General features: G+C 38.7%; 1 protein-coding gene across 1 annotated transcript in view; it reads right to left on the reverse strand.

Moving 5' to 3' along the window:
* Positions 1-16,359, reverse strand: part of LOC118811952 (AP-3 complex subunit beta-2) — a 53,816-nt gene that overhangs the window by 16,940 nt on the left and 20,517 nt on the right. Inside the window, 15 exon segments of the mRNA XM_036576563.1 lie at positions 1,286-1,393; positions 1,395-1,463; positions 3,051-3,160; positions 3,292-3,424; positions 3,516-3,578; positions 3,692-3,763; positions 4,344-4,398; positions 5,687-5,784; positions 5,958-6,140; positions 6,250-6,432; positions 6,801-6,867; positions 7,858-8,018; positions 8,778-8,873; positions 9,970-10,044; positions 13,442-13,517. Of these exon segments, the coding sequence (XP_036432456.1) occupies positions 1,286-1,393; positions 1,395-1,463; positions 3,051-3,160; positions 3,292-3,424; positions 3,516-3,578; positions 3,692-3,763; positions 4,344-4,398; positions 5,687-5,784; positions 5,958-6,140; positions 6,250-6,432; positions 6,801-6,867; positions 7,858-8,018; positions 8,778-8,873; positions 9,970-10,044; positions 13,442-13,517 (1,549 nt within the window).

The following is a 16,359-nucleotide window of genomic DNA, read 5'->3' on the forward strand; positions in this document are numbered from 1 at the left end:
AGCATAACGAGTGTGTGTTTGAGCTGTGTGTATGTGTTGGCATGTGTTTTTGTGCACTCTCAGTGATGTGACAGACAGATTGACGTGGTCACGCCTGATAAAACAATGACGCACACTTTCACAGGTTTCAGGACTGTCTCTCACACTTGTGCTTAACCTCTCTCAGGATTTCAAGGAACAGTCCCCTCTGAGACAAGAAGATCTATTCTGTAGTCCAGTGTCTTCCTGTTGCACACTGTTGCACACATACCCCCAGGGGTGCCACCAATGACGTTGAGGGTACATCAAAAAGTCTTATATTTACATTTCATTTAATCTGAGAAAATAACAACAGTAGAATTATTTCATTTATTTACTGTCTGCTGTTGTTTACATGAATAAAGTGAGTATCTTCTACTAGCTGTCGTTACAGCATACTGTCAGTTGTGTACACGATAGAGTAAGAAATTAAAAGGTTTAATCTGCATTTGTAGTAAGTTTGTAGCCTGCTGTGATTAGCACTTAGCAATTAGGACTTTGATTACATCTTTCTACAGCTGCTTTGTGATGTGGCTGAAGATGCCTTGTACAGGCATCAGACTATAACTGCTACCCCATTTAAGGTGGAATGGAAAATTCAAACAAGAAGCCAAGTTCATCTTGTAGCGGTGTTAAAAAGTGAGCAGAAGATGTTACTGTGCTGGATGTGCTCTGCAGCAAGCATTTGTGAGTACTTTATTCACTGTCCAATTCTCTCAAACTCTCTCAGGCACATGTATGCCTCTCATTTCTTGTATTTCATTTCATGTATTTCCTTCTCATTTCTGTGCTCTGACCAGCACCCCAGAGTGTACCACACCTGTAAGACAGGTCTCAGAAGCATTCCCAATATTACTTATTCTGTACATCTGGTGTGTTGCGTCTTTACTTCATAAACATGTTTGCTATATTAAGAGGGATTATAATGTCATACATATACATCATGGATATATATGAATATGCATGAGAGGTGGTAGGCAACAGAAGATTTAGAGTCTGTAAAAAGCTTGGGAATCACTGCTGTAGTCTAATGAGCAACGATTGTATCTGATGTGCCTCTGAAACTCCCACATCTTCAATCAGTAATTCATACAACTGCTTGGTCTAAGCTATTATGTGACTGGGTTACTGAGTGACTACTTTTCAGTACCTCTGACAGCTCCACAGAACAGATCACAGAGACCCATAGTGTGTCCTGACTCACTGCAAAAACCATAAAAGCCACCCATCACCTCTGAGTGGGTGAATTCAGATTTCAGGCTCGCACCTGTTTGGAGTTGGTCAGGTAGAGTTTGGCAGCCAGGTTGATTATCTGCAGCTTGACAATGTCCTCCTCATTGGTGAAGGTCTTGGCCATCTTCCTCAGAACATCAGGGAGCAATTTTAGGTACATGTTCACAGTACTCGCCAATCAGCCACAGGATGCTGGCTCTTGCCATCGGCACCTGAAGAACAGAGGCAAAGGCAAAGGCTAGTTAAAGGTGTTATCTGTATTTACTGCACTGCTAGAACTGCTACACACCAACTAACATAGATTTGGTGCCTCAGAAAATTTGTACCAGATTTTCTTTACAAAAATTATTTTTCCACTGGCCTTTCGTGTTATTTGGTCTGAATGTAAAAGGCTGTGAGTTTATTAACCCCTTAAAATCCCAGGCTAATTACATATTAAGGCTTATTTTTCAGAGACTTCAATACAAACTGGCTGAGCTATTGCTTTGATTAGATTATGGAAGTGTATAATAAAACTTCAGGCCTGCTGGTGTGACATTTAAAGAGTTAATTCAACATTTATTGCCATATCAATAAAATTGTTTGCAATTTAGTTCAGTGTGCTCAGCAACAAAACCATACAAAGAATGAGGAGCAATAAAATCAAACAATAGAACACAGGAAACACAAATAAAAAGGACTCTACGAACAAACATAAAACATAGGGTTGCATACCCTATATACTATTGCATCAGTATTAGCACTGATACCACCCCTTAAAAAGCAGTATCAATATCTGCGACGGGGACAGTGATACCTATGACTGACACTACGAAGCAATGCTGCTGAACGATACGTGCATGTACGCTGGAACATAACAACACGTAGGTGGCGTGAGTTCACAAGCAGCAGTAAAAATGCTCATGGCAGAATCTATAATGCCAGTATTTTGTGGGAAGGCAATAACATTGGGTGATATACCAGTAGGAATTTGGAACTAACCGCTGGTATTTTAGGATACCTATATATAGTTCAGTTCTATTTTCAACTACTTTGCTCAATAAAAATATTATACATTTGCTTCACTTGTTATGCTTATTAATTAGGGTTGTTAATTACAAAATAGTAAACACTTTTGATATATAGTAAATAAACAAAATAGTATATAAATATGCCATTCATTCAAGCTTAGTATGATTTATTTGTGACATAGAACACACTTTTTTACCAAAATAAAATATATAAAAAGTGGAACTGTATATAAATCAAGACTTGTTAGCTAGTAAGGTTAGATTGACTTAGTATCTGCCTTGATACTCGATATTGGTTGATACTAAAGGGTCAGGTATTGGTATCGGTTTTAGAAGAGGAAAAGTGGTTTTGGTGTATCACTGATAAAATAGTCATAAAAGCAGACACTGTAAAAATGTACCATGACAGTAAAATGTAATAAAAAACACAGTGGAACAAATAAACTACATATGTTGCTGAAAACTGTTCAGATTTGAATGGCCTTGCAGTAGGTGCTACTTTTCTTTTTTTTACATAAGGTAAATGTGTCAGCAAAGAACCGGGTTTTTTCAGATTTTAATTCACTCAGAGATCTACAAATGGAAGCATGCAAACACTATGCAAACCACCAGGCAGAGCTATGTCACCATACAACTGTGCCATCCTGTTTATTTGATTATTTCAACTAGAAATATATTAATCGATTTCTGTTCCGCTGCTAAAATGGCCACTAGGGGGCCTGCAGACAGGGGTTAGGTATTCTGATGGAGAAGACTGAGCTTCTTTGAAAGTGATTTGGAGACACCCACCTGTATGTTGTCTGTGAGCTTGGCCATATGTTTGATGATGTCACTGTGCTGCTCTGGCTGCATCTGCAGGAGCTTCTTAATCACCACCACAGACTCAGCTACTACCAGCTCTGTATCATGAATACAAACACATATATAGACAAACTGTAATTTGTAAAACTGCATTTTCTACATTACATTCTGACATCACCACTCGTCTCACATCTATAGCCATCTGGATAATATTTACACACATACTCACCATCTCTGTTTGACAGGAGTTGTACCAGACCATTGAGGCAAGTATCTCTCACCTCCCCAATGTTAGTGGCACAGCGGCCAATGGCCTGGATTGTGGCTGCCACAAAGTCCTTATCCATGCTTTTGATATAGGTCTACATAGATCAACAAAGAGAGTGAAGATTACCATACTTGTCAGTTAGGTATTCATTTGAATTTCTCCTGCACTGTCACAGGTTTTCTTACCTGGAACTCTCTCAGAATGGTTGAAATGTTTGTTTCATTTGCCAGATTTGTTAAAACTTCAAGCTGCAATGTTGATAAAAGAAAAACAACACCAATGAACAGTAATCACTGTTAAAACACATCAAGGTTCCATAAAGTACTGACATAAGGTGAATCATCTCAGAATGTTTAATCACCTTGAGTATTTTGATCTGTGTGGGATCAGTGGACCGGATATAGAAGCTCTTCAGGTATGGCTCGAACATCCCCTGCAGCAGAAATGCAACCGCTGTGTTAAGGCTCAACAAGAAAGAAATTAACATACATTAAAGCAGGACAGCAACAAAACAGCATTTAAATCTACTGTGATAGAATAACTTTCAAAAATATCTAGACACCATCAATCTAACATAACTATTAAAAGATGACAGATTTTAAAGATTCAAAAGATGAGAAAAATCTTTTGATTGTTTTTGGATTTTTGTCCAATTATTTCAATATTTGTCAACTCCCTATCTAGATCTCCTTTATTGGACTAACAGGGCTACTACATGATTCCTTCATGACAAATGTGGACAATCACCTGAAATGCTGCTTGAACAACACTTTAGGGCATCTAAACATAGAAGAGAGTGCTCACTGCTCATTTCTATATATGGCCTAACAGACACCCATTATTGGACAGCACATCCAGAAACTGATTAGAAAGAGGAAATTAAACATACAGCAGCATTGAAATCCCTTTAGGGTCAGGTGACCAGTAATTAGACATAACCCTCTCTTATCTAACAATTTCTGTTGTGCTGTAAGGCCTGAACCACTGAAGTGCAGTAAATGCAGAAAACTCACCCTCCTTTTGATGGTCATGGTAGCAACGTTTTGTAGAACTACATACTGAACTTCGCTGCAGAGAAATATGAAAAAAGAGCATCATGAAACTCTACCACACATAAAAAACCATTGTAGGAAATGACCAAATTTACATTCAAAAAATCAGTTTAAGTGGACAACAATAATGCTCAGTTTGTAGAAAAGTATCTACAAATATCTATCAGATAAAACTAAATAGATGAGTTGCATCTGAAAGAGCTAGGATGAGCTTAGATCAGGCATGTGCACGGACAGACCTTAGTGGGGGCTTGAGCCCCAGCCCCTTTGCCCCTTTCACTGTACAAGTGCCATCTTGGTTGGTGTGTATAATAACTGTATTTTATATTGCCTCTGCCATTCTTCAAAAATCTGTTTCAGTGAGATGAGGCTCAGCCTCACAATGGAAATACAGCCTGTGGGTTGGCTGGCGTTTCTATGAGATTTATCTCTCTTGGGCGCCCCCTTTGGTGCAGTACTGACTAGCTGTGGTTCTCTTGGGTAACTCCCACCTGCCATGCTGGAAACCCCGCCAATAAAATGAAGTTAGTACATCTGAGAAGGAGTCACATTCCAAATGTGGTTATTTTGAACAACAACCAAACATAATGTCAGCAGCAAGGGGTGTCATAAGTTGTTGCATCAAGTTTTCGTTATTGTGAAAAAACAGGAATTTGAAGCTCTTAAATGGAGTTACAACAAAATACTACGTAGTGATTGTATAGTACAGTGAGTAGCACCGTGGCTTTACGCGCTGGTGACTGGGTTTCAAATCGTTGCATAGCAAATAATGTTAGTTATTTTGGCTGCCTTTTGAAAAACTTTCAACTCTGTGTTTTGATTTATCTGAAACATATTTACAGTGGGTTTCTTTATAAATGTGACAGCAAAATACAGTAAATTAAATTTAACTTCTGTTCAAGTCGCCCCTTTTTTCTTCTTCAAACCCTGCCTCCAAAAATGTCTGTGCACAGGCCTGATTTGGAACTTATTTTTTACAATTTGAAAACAGTAAAAGAGTAAGACAAGTAAAAGAAATTAGTAAAAAATTAGATTCTCTGCTCCTCAACCTCAGGTCTCCTGGTCTCACTATATAGTACAGGCAATGCCAAAACTCTCAGACTCAGAGTTGACAAACAGTAGTGTCACTCCCCTCAGGGCTCAAGGGCAATGCAATCTCATCCTGGCATTTATCTGGCGCTGACTGATGACCTTATCACTGAACACTTGGCCTCAAAGGTCTCATAGAAAGTTTACAAACACAGAATTAGCAGAGTCAGCTAAGGGGAAAGCCCTTATTCCATCTCCGTTCTCCTCTTACTGACCTGTGGCTCCTCATTAGCCTCACCAGAGCCTTGGCAATGACGCCCACCTCGGCTTTTGGAGCGAGATGGAAATACAGCTGAGCCACTGCCATCACCACCTACAAAAAAGGAGAAAAAAAGATAGTTTGATATGTCAGTACAGAGCAAACATTTGATAGTATCAGTGACTGATGCTTCTCTGAATATGTATTGTGTCTAAATTGCAGCCACAATGTTCTTGTTTCATATTCTATGTGGTGCGGGTGTGTTTAGGCATTAATATTGTACTGACCGCAGCATTGCGGCTCTGTAGCAATGGTTTGGTGTTTCTGAGCAGCAGTCTGTGGTCAGGGTCCATAACATAGGGCTTCCTCTTGGCCAGAGCAGCTGCCTCAGCTTTTTTCTCTTCATCGTCATCATCATCATCGTCAGAACCATAAAAAGCCTTCTCTCCTCCCTCTTCCAAAAGGGACTCCTACAGCACACACACAAGAAAATACAACTGCTCGTGTTTAAATGTACCGAATATTTATGATGACAGCAACAAAAGAAGAGAGGTGGAGACTTCCAGGTACAGGACTTACATTAATGTTGGGGTTGAGAAACTGGGTTCTGGCATAGCGGGTGAGCATGTTGATGATAACCACCTGACCCCACTCCTCCACATCAATCAGCAGATTGCAGAGTTTACGGTAGTTCTTATGGATCAGATCAATCCGCTCCGGACATACTTCCTCAAATGCCATCACCACACTGCCTGCTACCAACTACACAATAACCCATAAATACATACATAAATTGTTGAAAAAATGGAAGGCATCTTATTACTGATTAGTGCAGGATATAAAATGCAATGCTTGTTAAAGCTGTTGGATATCATTATGACAATATGAAGAGTGCTAAATTATCATTAAAAATGAAAAGACATGAAATACTAACAGCTACTTATCAGAACAGAAAGCAGACTTCTTGTGTACTAAAAGGCTGAGAAACGGCATATGTGTGTGTGCAAATAAATATTAGAGACACATCTTAACAACGTGTTTATCGCAATAACGATGACAATACAATTTATCGTGCAGCCCTAATGCTAATCTGTGATCACGTAAGTAATACCGCCACCAATTGCACTTACAGTGGTTTTATCAGCAAGCAGCTTTTCAATGACCTCAATTAGCTGGTCTTTCTGTTCAGGGTCCAAGCTGCAAACAGAGATAGACAGATGGATGGATGGATGGATAGATAGATAGACAGAGAGAGAAAGAGAGAGAGCAAGTACATGATTGGGATTCATGAAGCCGGCACTCGCTTCAAAACAACAGGGTTGAACGGCAGCAAAAACACAACACACTGTTTACTGGTTTACTTCTTATATCATTGTGTTATGCTCAGTGCTGGGATATTTTTCTGCAATGCAATATAGTTTAAAATTTTGTAATCATATCGCAGTTACTGACTTAATACAAACTACACTTACATTTTTAAGAACAATGTAAATTAAGTGTGATGCATTTCTCTAAATAGATTATGTGGCTACCCTTGTACATAATTTGTACACACGTGTACTACCCGCGACAGCTAACTGAATGACTTTGACTGTAAATATGAGAAGTGCAACAAAAGCACAGGAAATACAGCTGTAAACTCAACAATCTGATGATGCATCTAATCATGCTTACATGAACCTGACGGATAAAGATCTGTGTTGAAGAAGAAAGAGCCTCAACCTCACCTAAACAAACTTAAATTTCATTCAGAAATGAAGGCAGTAGTTTTAAGAGGCAGCTGTTTTTGATTTTTCTTTTGTACAGACTAGTTCTAGGTTTTCAAACAGCATTAGCCACTTCTAATTTAATCAAGCATAACTGGTAGTCTTGTTCTTAGCAGATGCAGGGATAGTGATACGCCTTTTCAATTATTTTTGCTGTGAATACTAAAAGGTCTATTGGGTCTTCCCTTGCACTTCCAGTTGGTTCAGGTGTGTGGGGGTTTTAGAGAGTAACACAGAATTACGAATAACGAGTAGTGAGATTACTTTTTCCAGAAAGTAATAAGTAAAGTAATCCCCAATGCATTTTGATAGAAAGTAATTTGTAATTGCTTGCTTTCTTAATTATCTTGATAATTACCCTGACACTGGTTATGTATATGCTTTGAATAGGAGTAATCATCAGGACTCATTAGACCGCTACCTGTAGAGTTTGGGGATGGCATGTGCGGCTGTCTTGCGGACGTATGGAGACATATCAGAGGCAGCCTCTTTAATGGCCAACATCATAATGGGCACAATGATAGTGACTCTGATACTGGAGAGAACACGCAAGGCGCTTGCACGAATCAGCTGATTAGGATCCTGAGGTTTGGGGAAAAAAAAGGCAAAATGAGAAATACATTATGGTGTTAAGCCAGTGTCAAATACATTGCTAATCCCACAAACCAGTGATTCCCAATCCTGGTGCTTGAGTAAACTTGTACATTTTAGCATGACTTGGCTTCAACTATACTTAATTCAACACAACAGCTATTAAACAAGCCCTTCATGAGGTTATAATGCATATGTTACAGGTGAAAAACCAAAACAAAGGTACTGCAACACCAGAAAAGCACTCAACTATGGGGCAGCAGATAAGTCCTTTCCTGACATAGTCACTAGATGGCGTTTCCACCACATGAACACTCCAAAAGCTACTGCATAGTCATGGCCAATGACAATGCGTGACTAGGAGACTTTATGTCACACAGTCAGGGGCTGTATGGCTCAGTGGTGAGCAGGATCATACAGTGAAGTGAGCTGTAAGCTTCATCTTAAAGCCTGCTTTGGCTGAGTAAGAAAAGCATCACTATGATGATGATGCTCCAGGCTCAGAGGACTTAAGTGAAAAAACATCAGCACAAAGCAGATTCTTTAACTCAACATCTGCTGTTCTGAGGTCAGTTTGCCCTTAGTTAAATTCTTTTGTGTACATATTTCTTTAATTATATTTTAAGTTAAAAATGACTATACTGTAAATTACTAAGTTATGTTGTTCTGAGAGTGAGAATTCAGGAATTGAGGGATTATGACAAAATTAAATATTATTAGGGGTTTAAGGTTCAGATCATAAGTACTGACCTTGAGTCCCCGCTGGAATGTAGAGATGGAGAGCAGAGCCAAATCCTGCTGCTCCTCAGCATAGCGCACTAGATACACATACACCAGCTTCTTTACCTGTGAATAGAAGAATATACATTAGGAACTACACATTTACATATGTTTTACTCACTGTTATGGGTAATGTAGCGTAAACCCTTTCTTAAATATTAGTGTCACTGTATTTAAATAATGACTTCAGTAGAACTAAAAGTAGACAAGCAAAAACAAAAACAATCTAGCATCCATCACTGTTTGTTAAGTTATTCTTCTCTTTTTGGTCTAAAATGTAATGCTAAATGCTGAGGCTTGTTGCATCAGCTGTATGTAAGTTCTAGGCTAATCATAAGTAAGCTCCAGTTCCATTGTAAAAACACCTACTTGTTTGCATTATTCTCTTCTATACTGGATTTTCTTTTTCATTGACTGCTAGTTTATTGATTCTGTACATTCTGTATGGAAACGCTATGTTAGTGTTTGTCGCTGTCAGTTGTTACTTGTTAAAAAATGACTTACAGATTGGTGGTGCAAGTAAATTTAGTAAAATGATAGTCTGAAACTAACTAGTGTTAACTAAGGACTTTTACACACAAACTTAAGTGTAAACTCACACAAAACCGGTGCAACCCAGTCCAAGTGCTGAACCAACAGAACAGAATGAAATGAAACCCCCAAAAATAAGTTGGAAACTATTTGGGATTTAGAAATGGAATGGCTGAAGTCTAACATAGTAAACAGTAGGCTACTTTGCTCACAAATGTACTTACAGTAGAAGCAATATCACTTGAAAACACTCAGAAGCACAAATCCATCCACACATACATACATCATACATACATGCAACTGAGTAAATGTTCTAATGATCACCAACCTCTGCTCACAGACACACACACACACATACAAACACTCACATATTCGGAGGATGGCCAAATCACTAATGGGGCTTGTAATAAGCTCTTATGATTCAGCACTTCAGCTGAGTAATCACAGTCAGAAAGGTTACTGAAGGGCTGCTTCATGTGAATAGGTGAAGATTTGAACTCCCTAAAAATGTCAGCTTTTTGCCACAATCCCGCTACTCTTCTCAGTTTATAATATTTGCCCTCACTGATGTAGAACAGAAATGTCAACATGTTGTGCTGGTTTTCTCTCACAGTCCTCTTTTCAAACTCACCTCAATGTTCTTGCAGGCCACGTTCTTCACCACAGCAGGAAAGAGATCAGACGCATTTTTTCCTCTTGCAATCATCTATGGCAATAAAAAAGACCCAGCAGAATATCTACAATCAGAGAATGTCACAATGCTGCTGGGAGCTGTTGCTTACAAACTGTCATCACAGGGACCAGTTATAATGAACATGAACTGCGACTTGTGATGGTATATGCTGTACATGGCACTGCAGGCACTGGATAGTTTTATATTGTGCATTACACAGTCATAAAGAAATCCCTTTGCACGTTTACGCAGACAGCATTATGATTAGAAGCCGAAAGGGGTTGGGCGGCTGAAATACAGGATAACATCTCTGTTTATGGCCTTCAATGAGCTTTGACAGCGAGACAGTGAGACAGATAAAAGACTGCAGAGAGAGAGAGGGACCCTACAGAAATGACTATGTCAGCCACTGGTGATGGATAGTGAATTTGGGGATTGTTTAAGCACCATGTTCTGATCTACAGTCCTTCCAAAGGAATAATTTGTACTCAAATAAAGGACAATATAAAACTAATCAGTGACTAAGATCAATTTGTACTACAGAGAGACGGATTCTGTACAGCTAGATTTTTGTCCTCCAAGATACAAACAATGTAAATGCACCCTGAAACACAAACGTTACAACACTGTCCTTAAATGAAAATTCCAGTGATTTTTTTTAAAAATCTGCAAAATTAAACAATTAAGATGTAAACAAACTCATCCAGTGAGGTTTGGTGTTGAATTCTCCATTCTTATTACACATAATATACACATTACACATAAAACTCCTAAAACACATGTAGGTTCATTAGAGTCCTAATTTCTTTCTCTAAAATAAATCATTCTGCATCAATCTCAGTCACTGAATGACCTTGTTTACATCTTAATGACTGAACTGTGAAGAAATTTTGAAAAAATGGTGGAATTCCCCTTTGAAGTCTAATTAAACGAGTTTTAAAGGTACACTACATTCACTTCCTCCAGGGGAAAGATACATACTGTATTTGTACCTTTTCTTATCTTAATTTCTTTAAATAAGAATAAAATAAAGAGCCTCGAGTCAAGACAGGGTGTTTGGATTCAGTGCAACTTATTAAAATAACTGCAACAGAATATGGTACAGTTATGTTCCTTGGGGTTATAACCCCGGTGAAAGAAAAGTATGCTGAAAAGTACACCCTGAAAAGTCCATTTTCTTTTGATGAAACAAAAATGTTATTCTCATACAAAAAAGGCATACTGACAATATATTAATTATATTTGAAATATAATGTCAACATATTTAATTTTTATTGGGGTTTTGCATGAGTCTCTCAAGGCCTACCACTATAGCCCATTGAAAACAGGACCTAACCTGCTGGCCTAAGATCAGTTTGTTTCCAGTTTTTTTAGAGGTTAGATTAAGAACAGAAAGTGGATCTGAGGTGAGCTCTAACAGGTACTCTCAACCTGTCGCCAATTCCACTGCCTCTTGCTCTGGTTCCACGAATGGAAACTGAGTCAGGCCGGCATTTTTTTTCTTCCCCTCTGCTTCATCCGATAAATATTTCAGCCGTTAGCTGCTCCTCTGCAACCCTGAGAATCTGACACCAGGAATGAATATTTAACACCAGGCTGTGCAATCCCCCCTCTCCTAGCACTGTCCTATTTAATATCACGACATCACAGCAAAGCCCTCTGTGTGCTATAGCAACTGCGCCTAGCAGCATAAAAATTCAGCTCCAGCAACCGCCATAAACCCCAACATCCTGCAAGAAACAAATCGCTCCTCCATGAACTTAGAGCAAACACCTCAGACTGTTCCAGGATTAAAGTATTTTATCTACACAGCGTACAGCCATGCCTTGCTCTTATCTCTTAATTCAGGCACCTAATGTCATGCATATTTTAATCTAATCTTTTGCATAATAGCTTCTATAATGTCAAAGGAAGAAAAACGTGTTTACATGACTAGCTGCTAATCCGCACAGTCAACGCTGTATTCTTAAGAGGCAAATGAGCTCTGTATTTGCCTGACTTTAGTGGGCACCTCAACAAAGATGAAAAATAATATAGATATATATATATATATATATATATATATATATATATATATTTTTTTTTTTCACAGATGAAACTTCAGTTGGAGGTCTAATGGGGTTAGCCCGTGCCAGCAAGCTTGATTTCGTAGCTCTGTATGGAACGGGTTGGAGGCAAGCTTAACTCACAGCTCACTGCTTGGGTTTGCTCACTAAAGCCATAAAGCACCAGCTGACAGCACTGCTTCAGTGAGAATAATGGCCTTGCCTTTATATCTAGGACATTAAATAATAAACTGAGGTCAACATTTCCATATAAACCAAGAAACCAAGAATTTTTCTGTAGGACGAATCAGACCACCACACATGCCCACAAAAGAGGCCGATGTTACTTTAAAAACTACACGACAACACAGATCTCGTAACAGGCTAAAATTCCATAGAGTGAGCAGATGTATTTAGAGCACAGGCACAATAATAAGACATGTCTGCAGCTGTTTCATACTGGAAATTCTTCCTGTGAGCTCTGAGGTCTGATTAATAGCAATGCCAGAGTGGATATATTCACTCACTGCACGTGATCTTCCCTCAGGGCTGACTTCCATTTCATTACATACAGACAGCCAATACACAGAAATGATTGAAAAGGACTTGAGTGATTCAATTTAAACACAAGTGTTCTCCTGTGAAAGGCCATTTAGCTGATAAATAAGCTGACAACAAGGTATACAACTGCTGAGCTATGGTTTAGCCTAAGAACAATAAGCAGTCCATTTTTGATGAAGATTTGTACTTTTCATGTTGATACTCAAACTGATTTAAAAAAAAAAAGGGATGCACTCTTTCACTTAAAGGATGATTCTGTTCTACAACTAGCACTTAATATGTTATTTGTCATGTTTTTGCAGTAGCACAGCAATGCATCCTTCAACCTCATCTGTTTGAAAGACTTTGCAATTTTGCAGTAATTTTATGTATGTGTTAATCAGTGTTTTCTCACTACAATACCCAGCATGCATTACACAAACATGCTAACCCCCACAGCCATAGAGGAAATTCTGACTGCTGATGCAAAGGCTAATAAATACAGATGTGATCATCAGCCTTTTAGCAGCTATCTGCTTTCCTTCTGCATTCAGGAGCATGCAGAGAAAAAAGATAACATTTCAAACAGCTCGTCCTCATGTATCTACCCCAAAATGCTTGTGGTTTTTCAAAGGTTTCTCCCACCTTCAAAAGATATTATCAGAGGGGGTTTCCTAGTCTTAAACCACAACATCTCTAGATAAGACTATTGTGGAGCTGCTGTAGCAAGCAAGTAGACATGTAATGAGGGCTAAATGTTTAATTTTGGCCAGAGTACCCATTTAATGTGGATTTCACTTAGACTAAATTGAGTAAAAGGTTTCAGCAGACCACAGTATACTCACTGCAACAATCCTTTTCATGGCCTCCAGTTTCAGAGAGTCCTTGTTGCTGTCCAGCATCTCCTTCAAGTCATCATGCCTGAGGAATTAGAGCAAAATAACATTAGCACACATAGAATCTACAGTTAATCCATTATTTTCATGGCCATCATAAGCTCCACAACCCATTTCTCTCTTTGGCTCTTTTTTTCCTTGCAGGAAATCTCTTTATATTAGGGACACGCATTACTCTTAATAGAGGGAATAAGAATGACTAATGGAGATGATCAACCTATAACTTCAGCAAAGCAACTGCATTCATGTTCACAGAGACTGAAGACACAGCAAATTAATCTTGAGGACTGTAAATAGTTGTTCAATGCGCATGCTGTTTTAAAAGGCTTGTCCTGAGCTTTTCCAAGCTTCTCTTAGATCATATCATCCGCCTCCTCATCCTCCTGCATGAAGCCAGCGGAACAGACGAGTTAAATATGTGATGAACCTTAGCTTATTATACTGCAGGCCCTGAAACGGAGGAACAGACCGACAGACACACAGATATATTCTCTCTTACAAATTATAATTCTTCACTCTCTCTGATACACTCTAAGCAAGTGTGAGAGCAGATCTAGGGTGATTATGTTCAGGAAGTCGCCAGGAAGCAGTGAATGGAGATGACGGAAGCAGCTCTCTGTTGAAGTGATTAGCTCGCTCTCAGAGGCTGAATGGAGAGACAGATTTGAGAGTGATTTGTGCTCCACTGTGACAGACCTGAGACTTCATAGTGCTGGGATAAATAACCGTCTAATGACAAAGAGATGGCAGCACTCTCAGACAGCTACTAGTAAGAAGACAGAAATATCTGTGCTGTCTATAGCACAATAGCTCATGATTAAATGAGCCACCATTCAACTGAAACAAGACGTGATGATCTAGTGTGTCAGTGGGACAAAAAAACATAATGGTTTTTGACCCAACCTTGTTATTTGTGGCTTTCTCATTCAGATATGCGTATGTGAGAAGGGATCATAAAAGCCAACAGCACTGAGACTGCCTATATTAACAATGTTGTCTTAAGTTTTAAGAGGGGAAATCTAAGTTAATAACAAGAAGATGGTGATCTGCCTGTGAGTTAGACCAGGGTTGCCCAAGGTTAGCCCTTGAGCATGGCAGAGTTACCTAACCACACCCCCTCACCCTGGAAGAGAACGAACACGTTTTTTATATTATATGTAGATTTTACTTTAAAACTGTATTTTTGAAGCATTTCAGTCACAAAATAAAGTGTAATGTTATAAAAGTTAAAAAAATCTATCTACTTTATTTATGCTTTGTGTTTTTGGCCCTTGGTTCACCACAAAAATTGCACTTTGGAGTTAGATCAATCAGAAGCAACCAAACACTCATGTGCTATGTCCATCACAACACAAACAAAATTAACTGGCAGTCTGGCACAGTATGCAAAAGTGAATTTTCTCGTTTTCTTGGACAAAATAACAGGCCTGAACCTTCATTTACAGAAAATAATCACAACTAAAACCGCAGCTACAATATTGATCAGAAAAATTGTGATTGGATATCTTCTCCCACATTCAGCCCTCTGACAGGGGCCAAGAACTGTTCTTTCAGTAGTGTAATACTATTCAGCAGTAGTATTTTATTATTTATATTTTCTTAAAAAGTATATGGCATATTTATTACTATTGATAAGAACATCGGTGTAGGTGCTGATCAAAGGCTCGAACATTTTTATGAATCTTAATCTTGTACAGGAACCAAACACAAGAGAGCAAAGAGGGAAAAAAAGACTAGAGACTAATAAATGTGTTCTTTGTAGTCATTGATTTACAGAGAATCAGACCTTGCATGCCTCATGCGTGAATAACTTTCTAACTTCTCTCTAAGTCTCTAATCAGAGTATATGTTAGGTAATGAGACTCTGGAGAGCTAAGGAAAGGAAGAGCAATAGAAACAAAGAAAAACCGTGAGAGAGAGTTGAACTACGCCACAACTTACTCCATGTACTAGATTGTAGTGGTAGATTACAACATTTACAAGAAATCTTCAGCAGCATAGAAAATAACAGCTCCTTTACACTTATTGAATCCTGTATGACTTTATTTCTTGTGACTTAAAGAAACCTAAAGAAATTCTTCCTCTGGCATTTTACATCTGAATTTCATGTAACGTTCCTTCAAAATCTGCCATCTTTGATTTAAAGTAAATCCTCATAAACTCACAAGGCTAACAGTCACGTTGCATGCCACTGCCATTGCAAACAGAGAAGAACGTGGACCTTGATGTGAACGGATTGCTGGGCAGATGTGATCAAGGCTACAGCATGCTGTTCCAGGGTTTACTTGAAGATTACGTTAGGCCAAAGCTATGGCAACTCTATTTGAACTAATCTAACGAGCTCGTTCTCAGAAAGCAAGTTACTATAGCAACGGTATCTGAGTCAGTGCATTAGACACGAGCAGGTGATCAATGGAACCATTAGCCTTCTTCTCTATAGGAGTGGAAGTCACGGAAAAAATAAGAGGAATGACTCTTAACTCTGGAAGAAGTAGGCAGGAATAAAACTCTAAGTTACGTATGTACTGGGAAGTAGCCAACTGCTAACTACTACTTCCTGTCTTAAATGTTCACTTGCCTTTGTGAGCTGTTAATCATTTTGCCCCCCCCCAACTCAGTATATCTACACTGCAAATAATATACAGACATACAACTTGACTTTTCCACCAGCTGCTTTTTAATTGATGATGAAAGGGCTAACAGACATGGTCCAAATATATTTGGCTTAAAGTCTTTTTACATCCAAAGTCATGAATGTTTTTCCTTCCCTTGTAAAGTTCATCCCCAATATGAGTGCTATATAAGTGCTATCACCAAGGGTTGATGTTCCCCTAATGGCACTTTGGTATTGCAGCTTTGAGATAAGG

Source organism: Colossoma macropomum, unplaced genomic scaffold (assembly GCF_904425465.1).
Source record: "Colossoma macropomum unplaced genomic scaffold, Colossoma_macropomum, whole genome shotgun sequence".
Classification (NCBI taxonomy): Eukaryota; Metazoa; Chordata; class Actinopteri; order Characiformes; family Serrasalmidae; genus Colossoma; species Colossoma macropomum.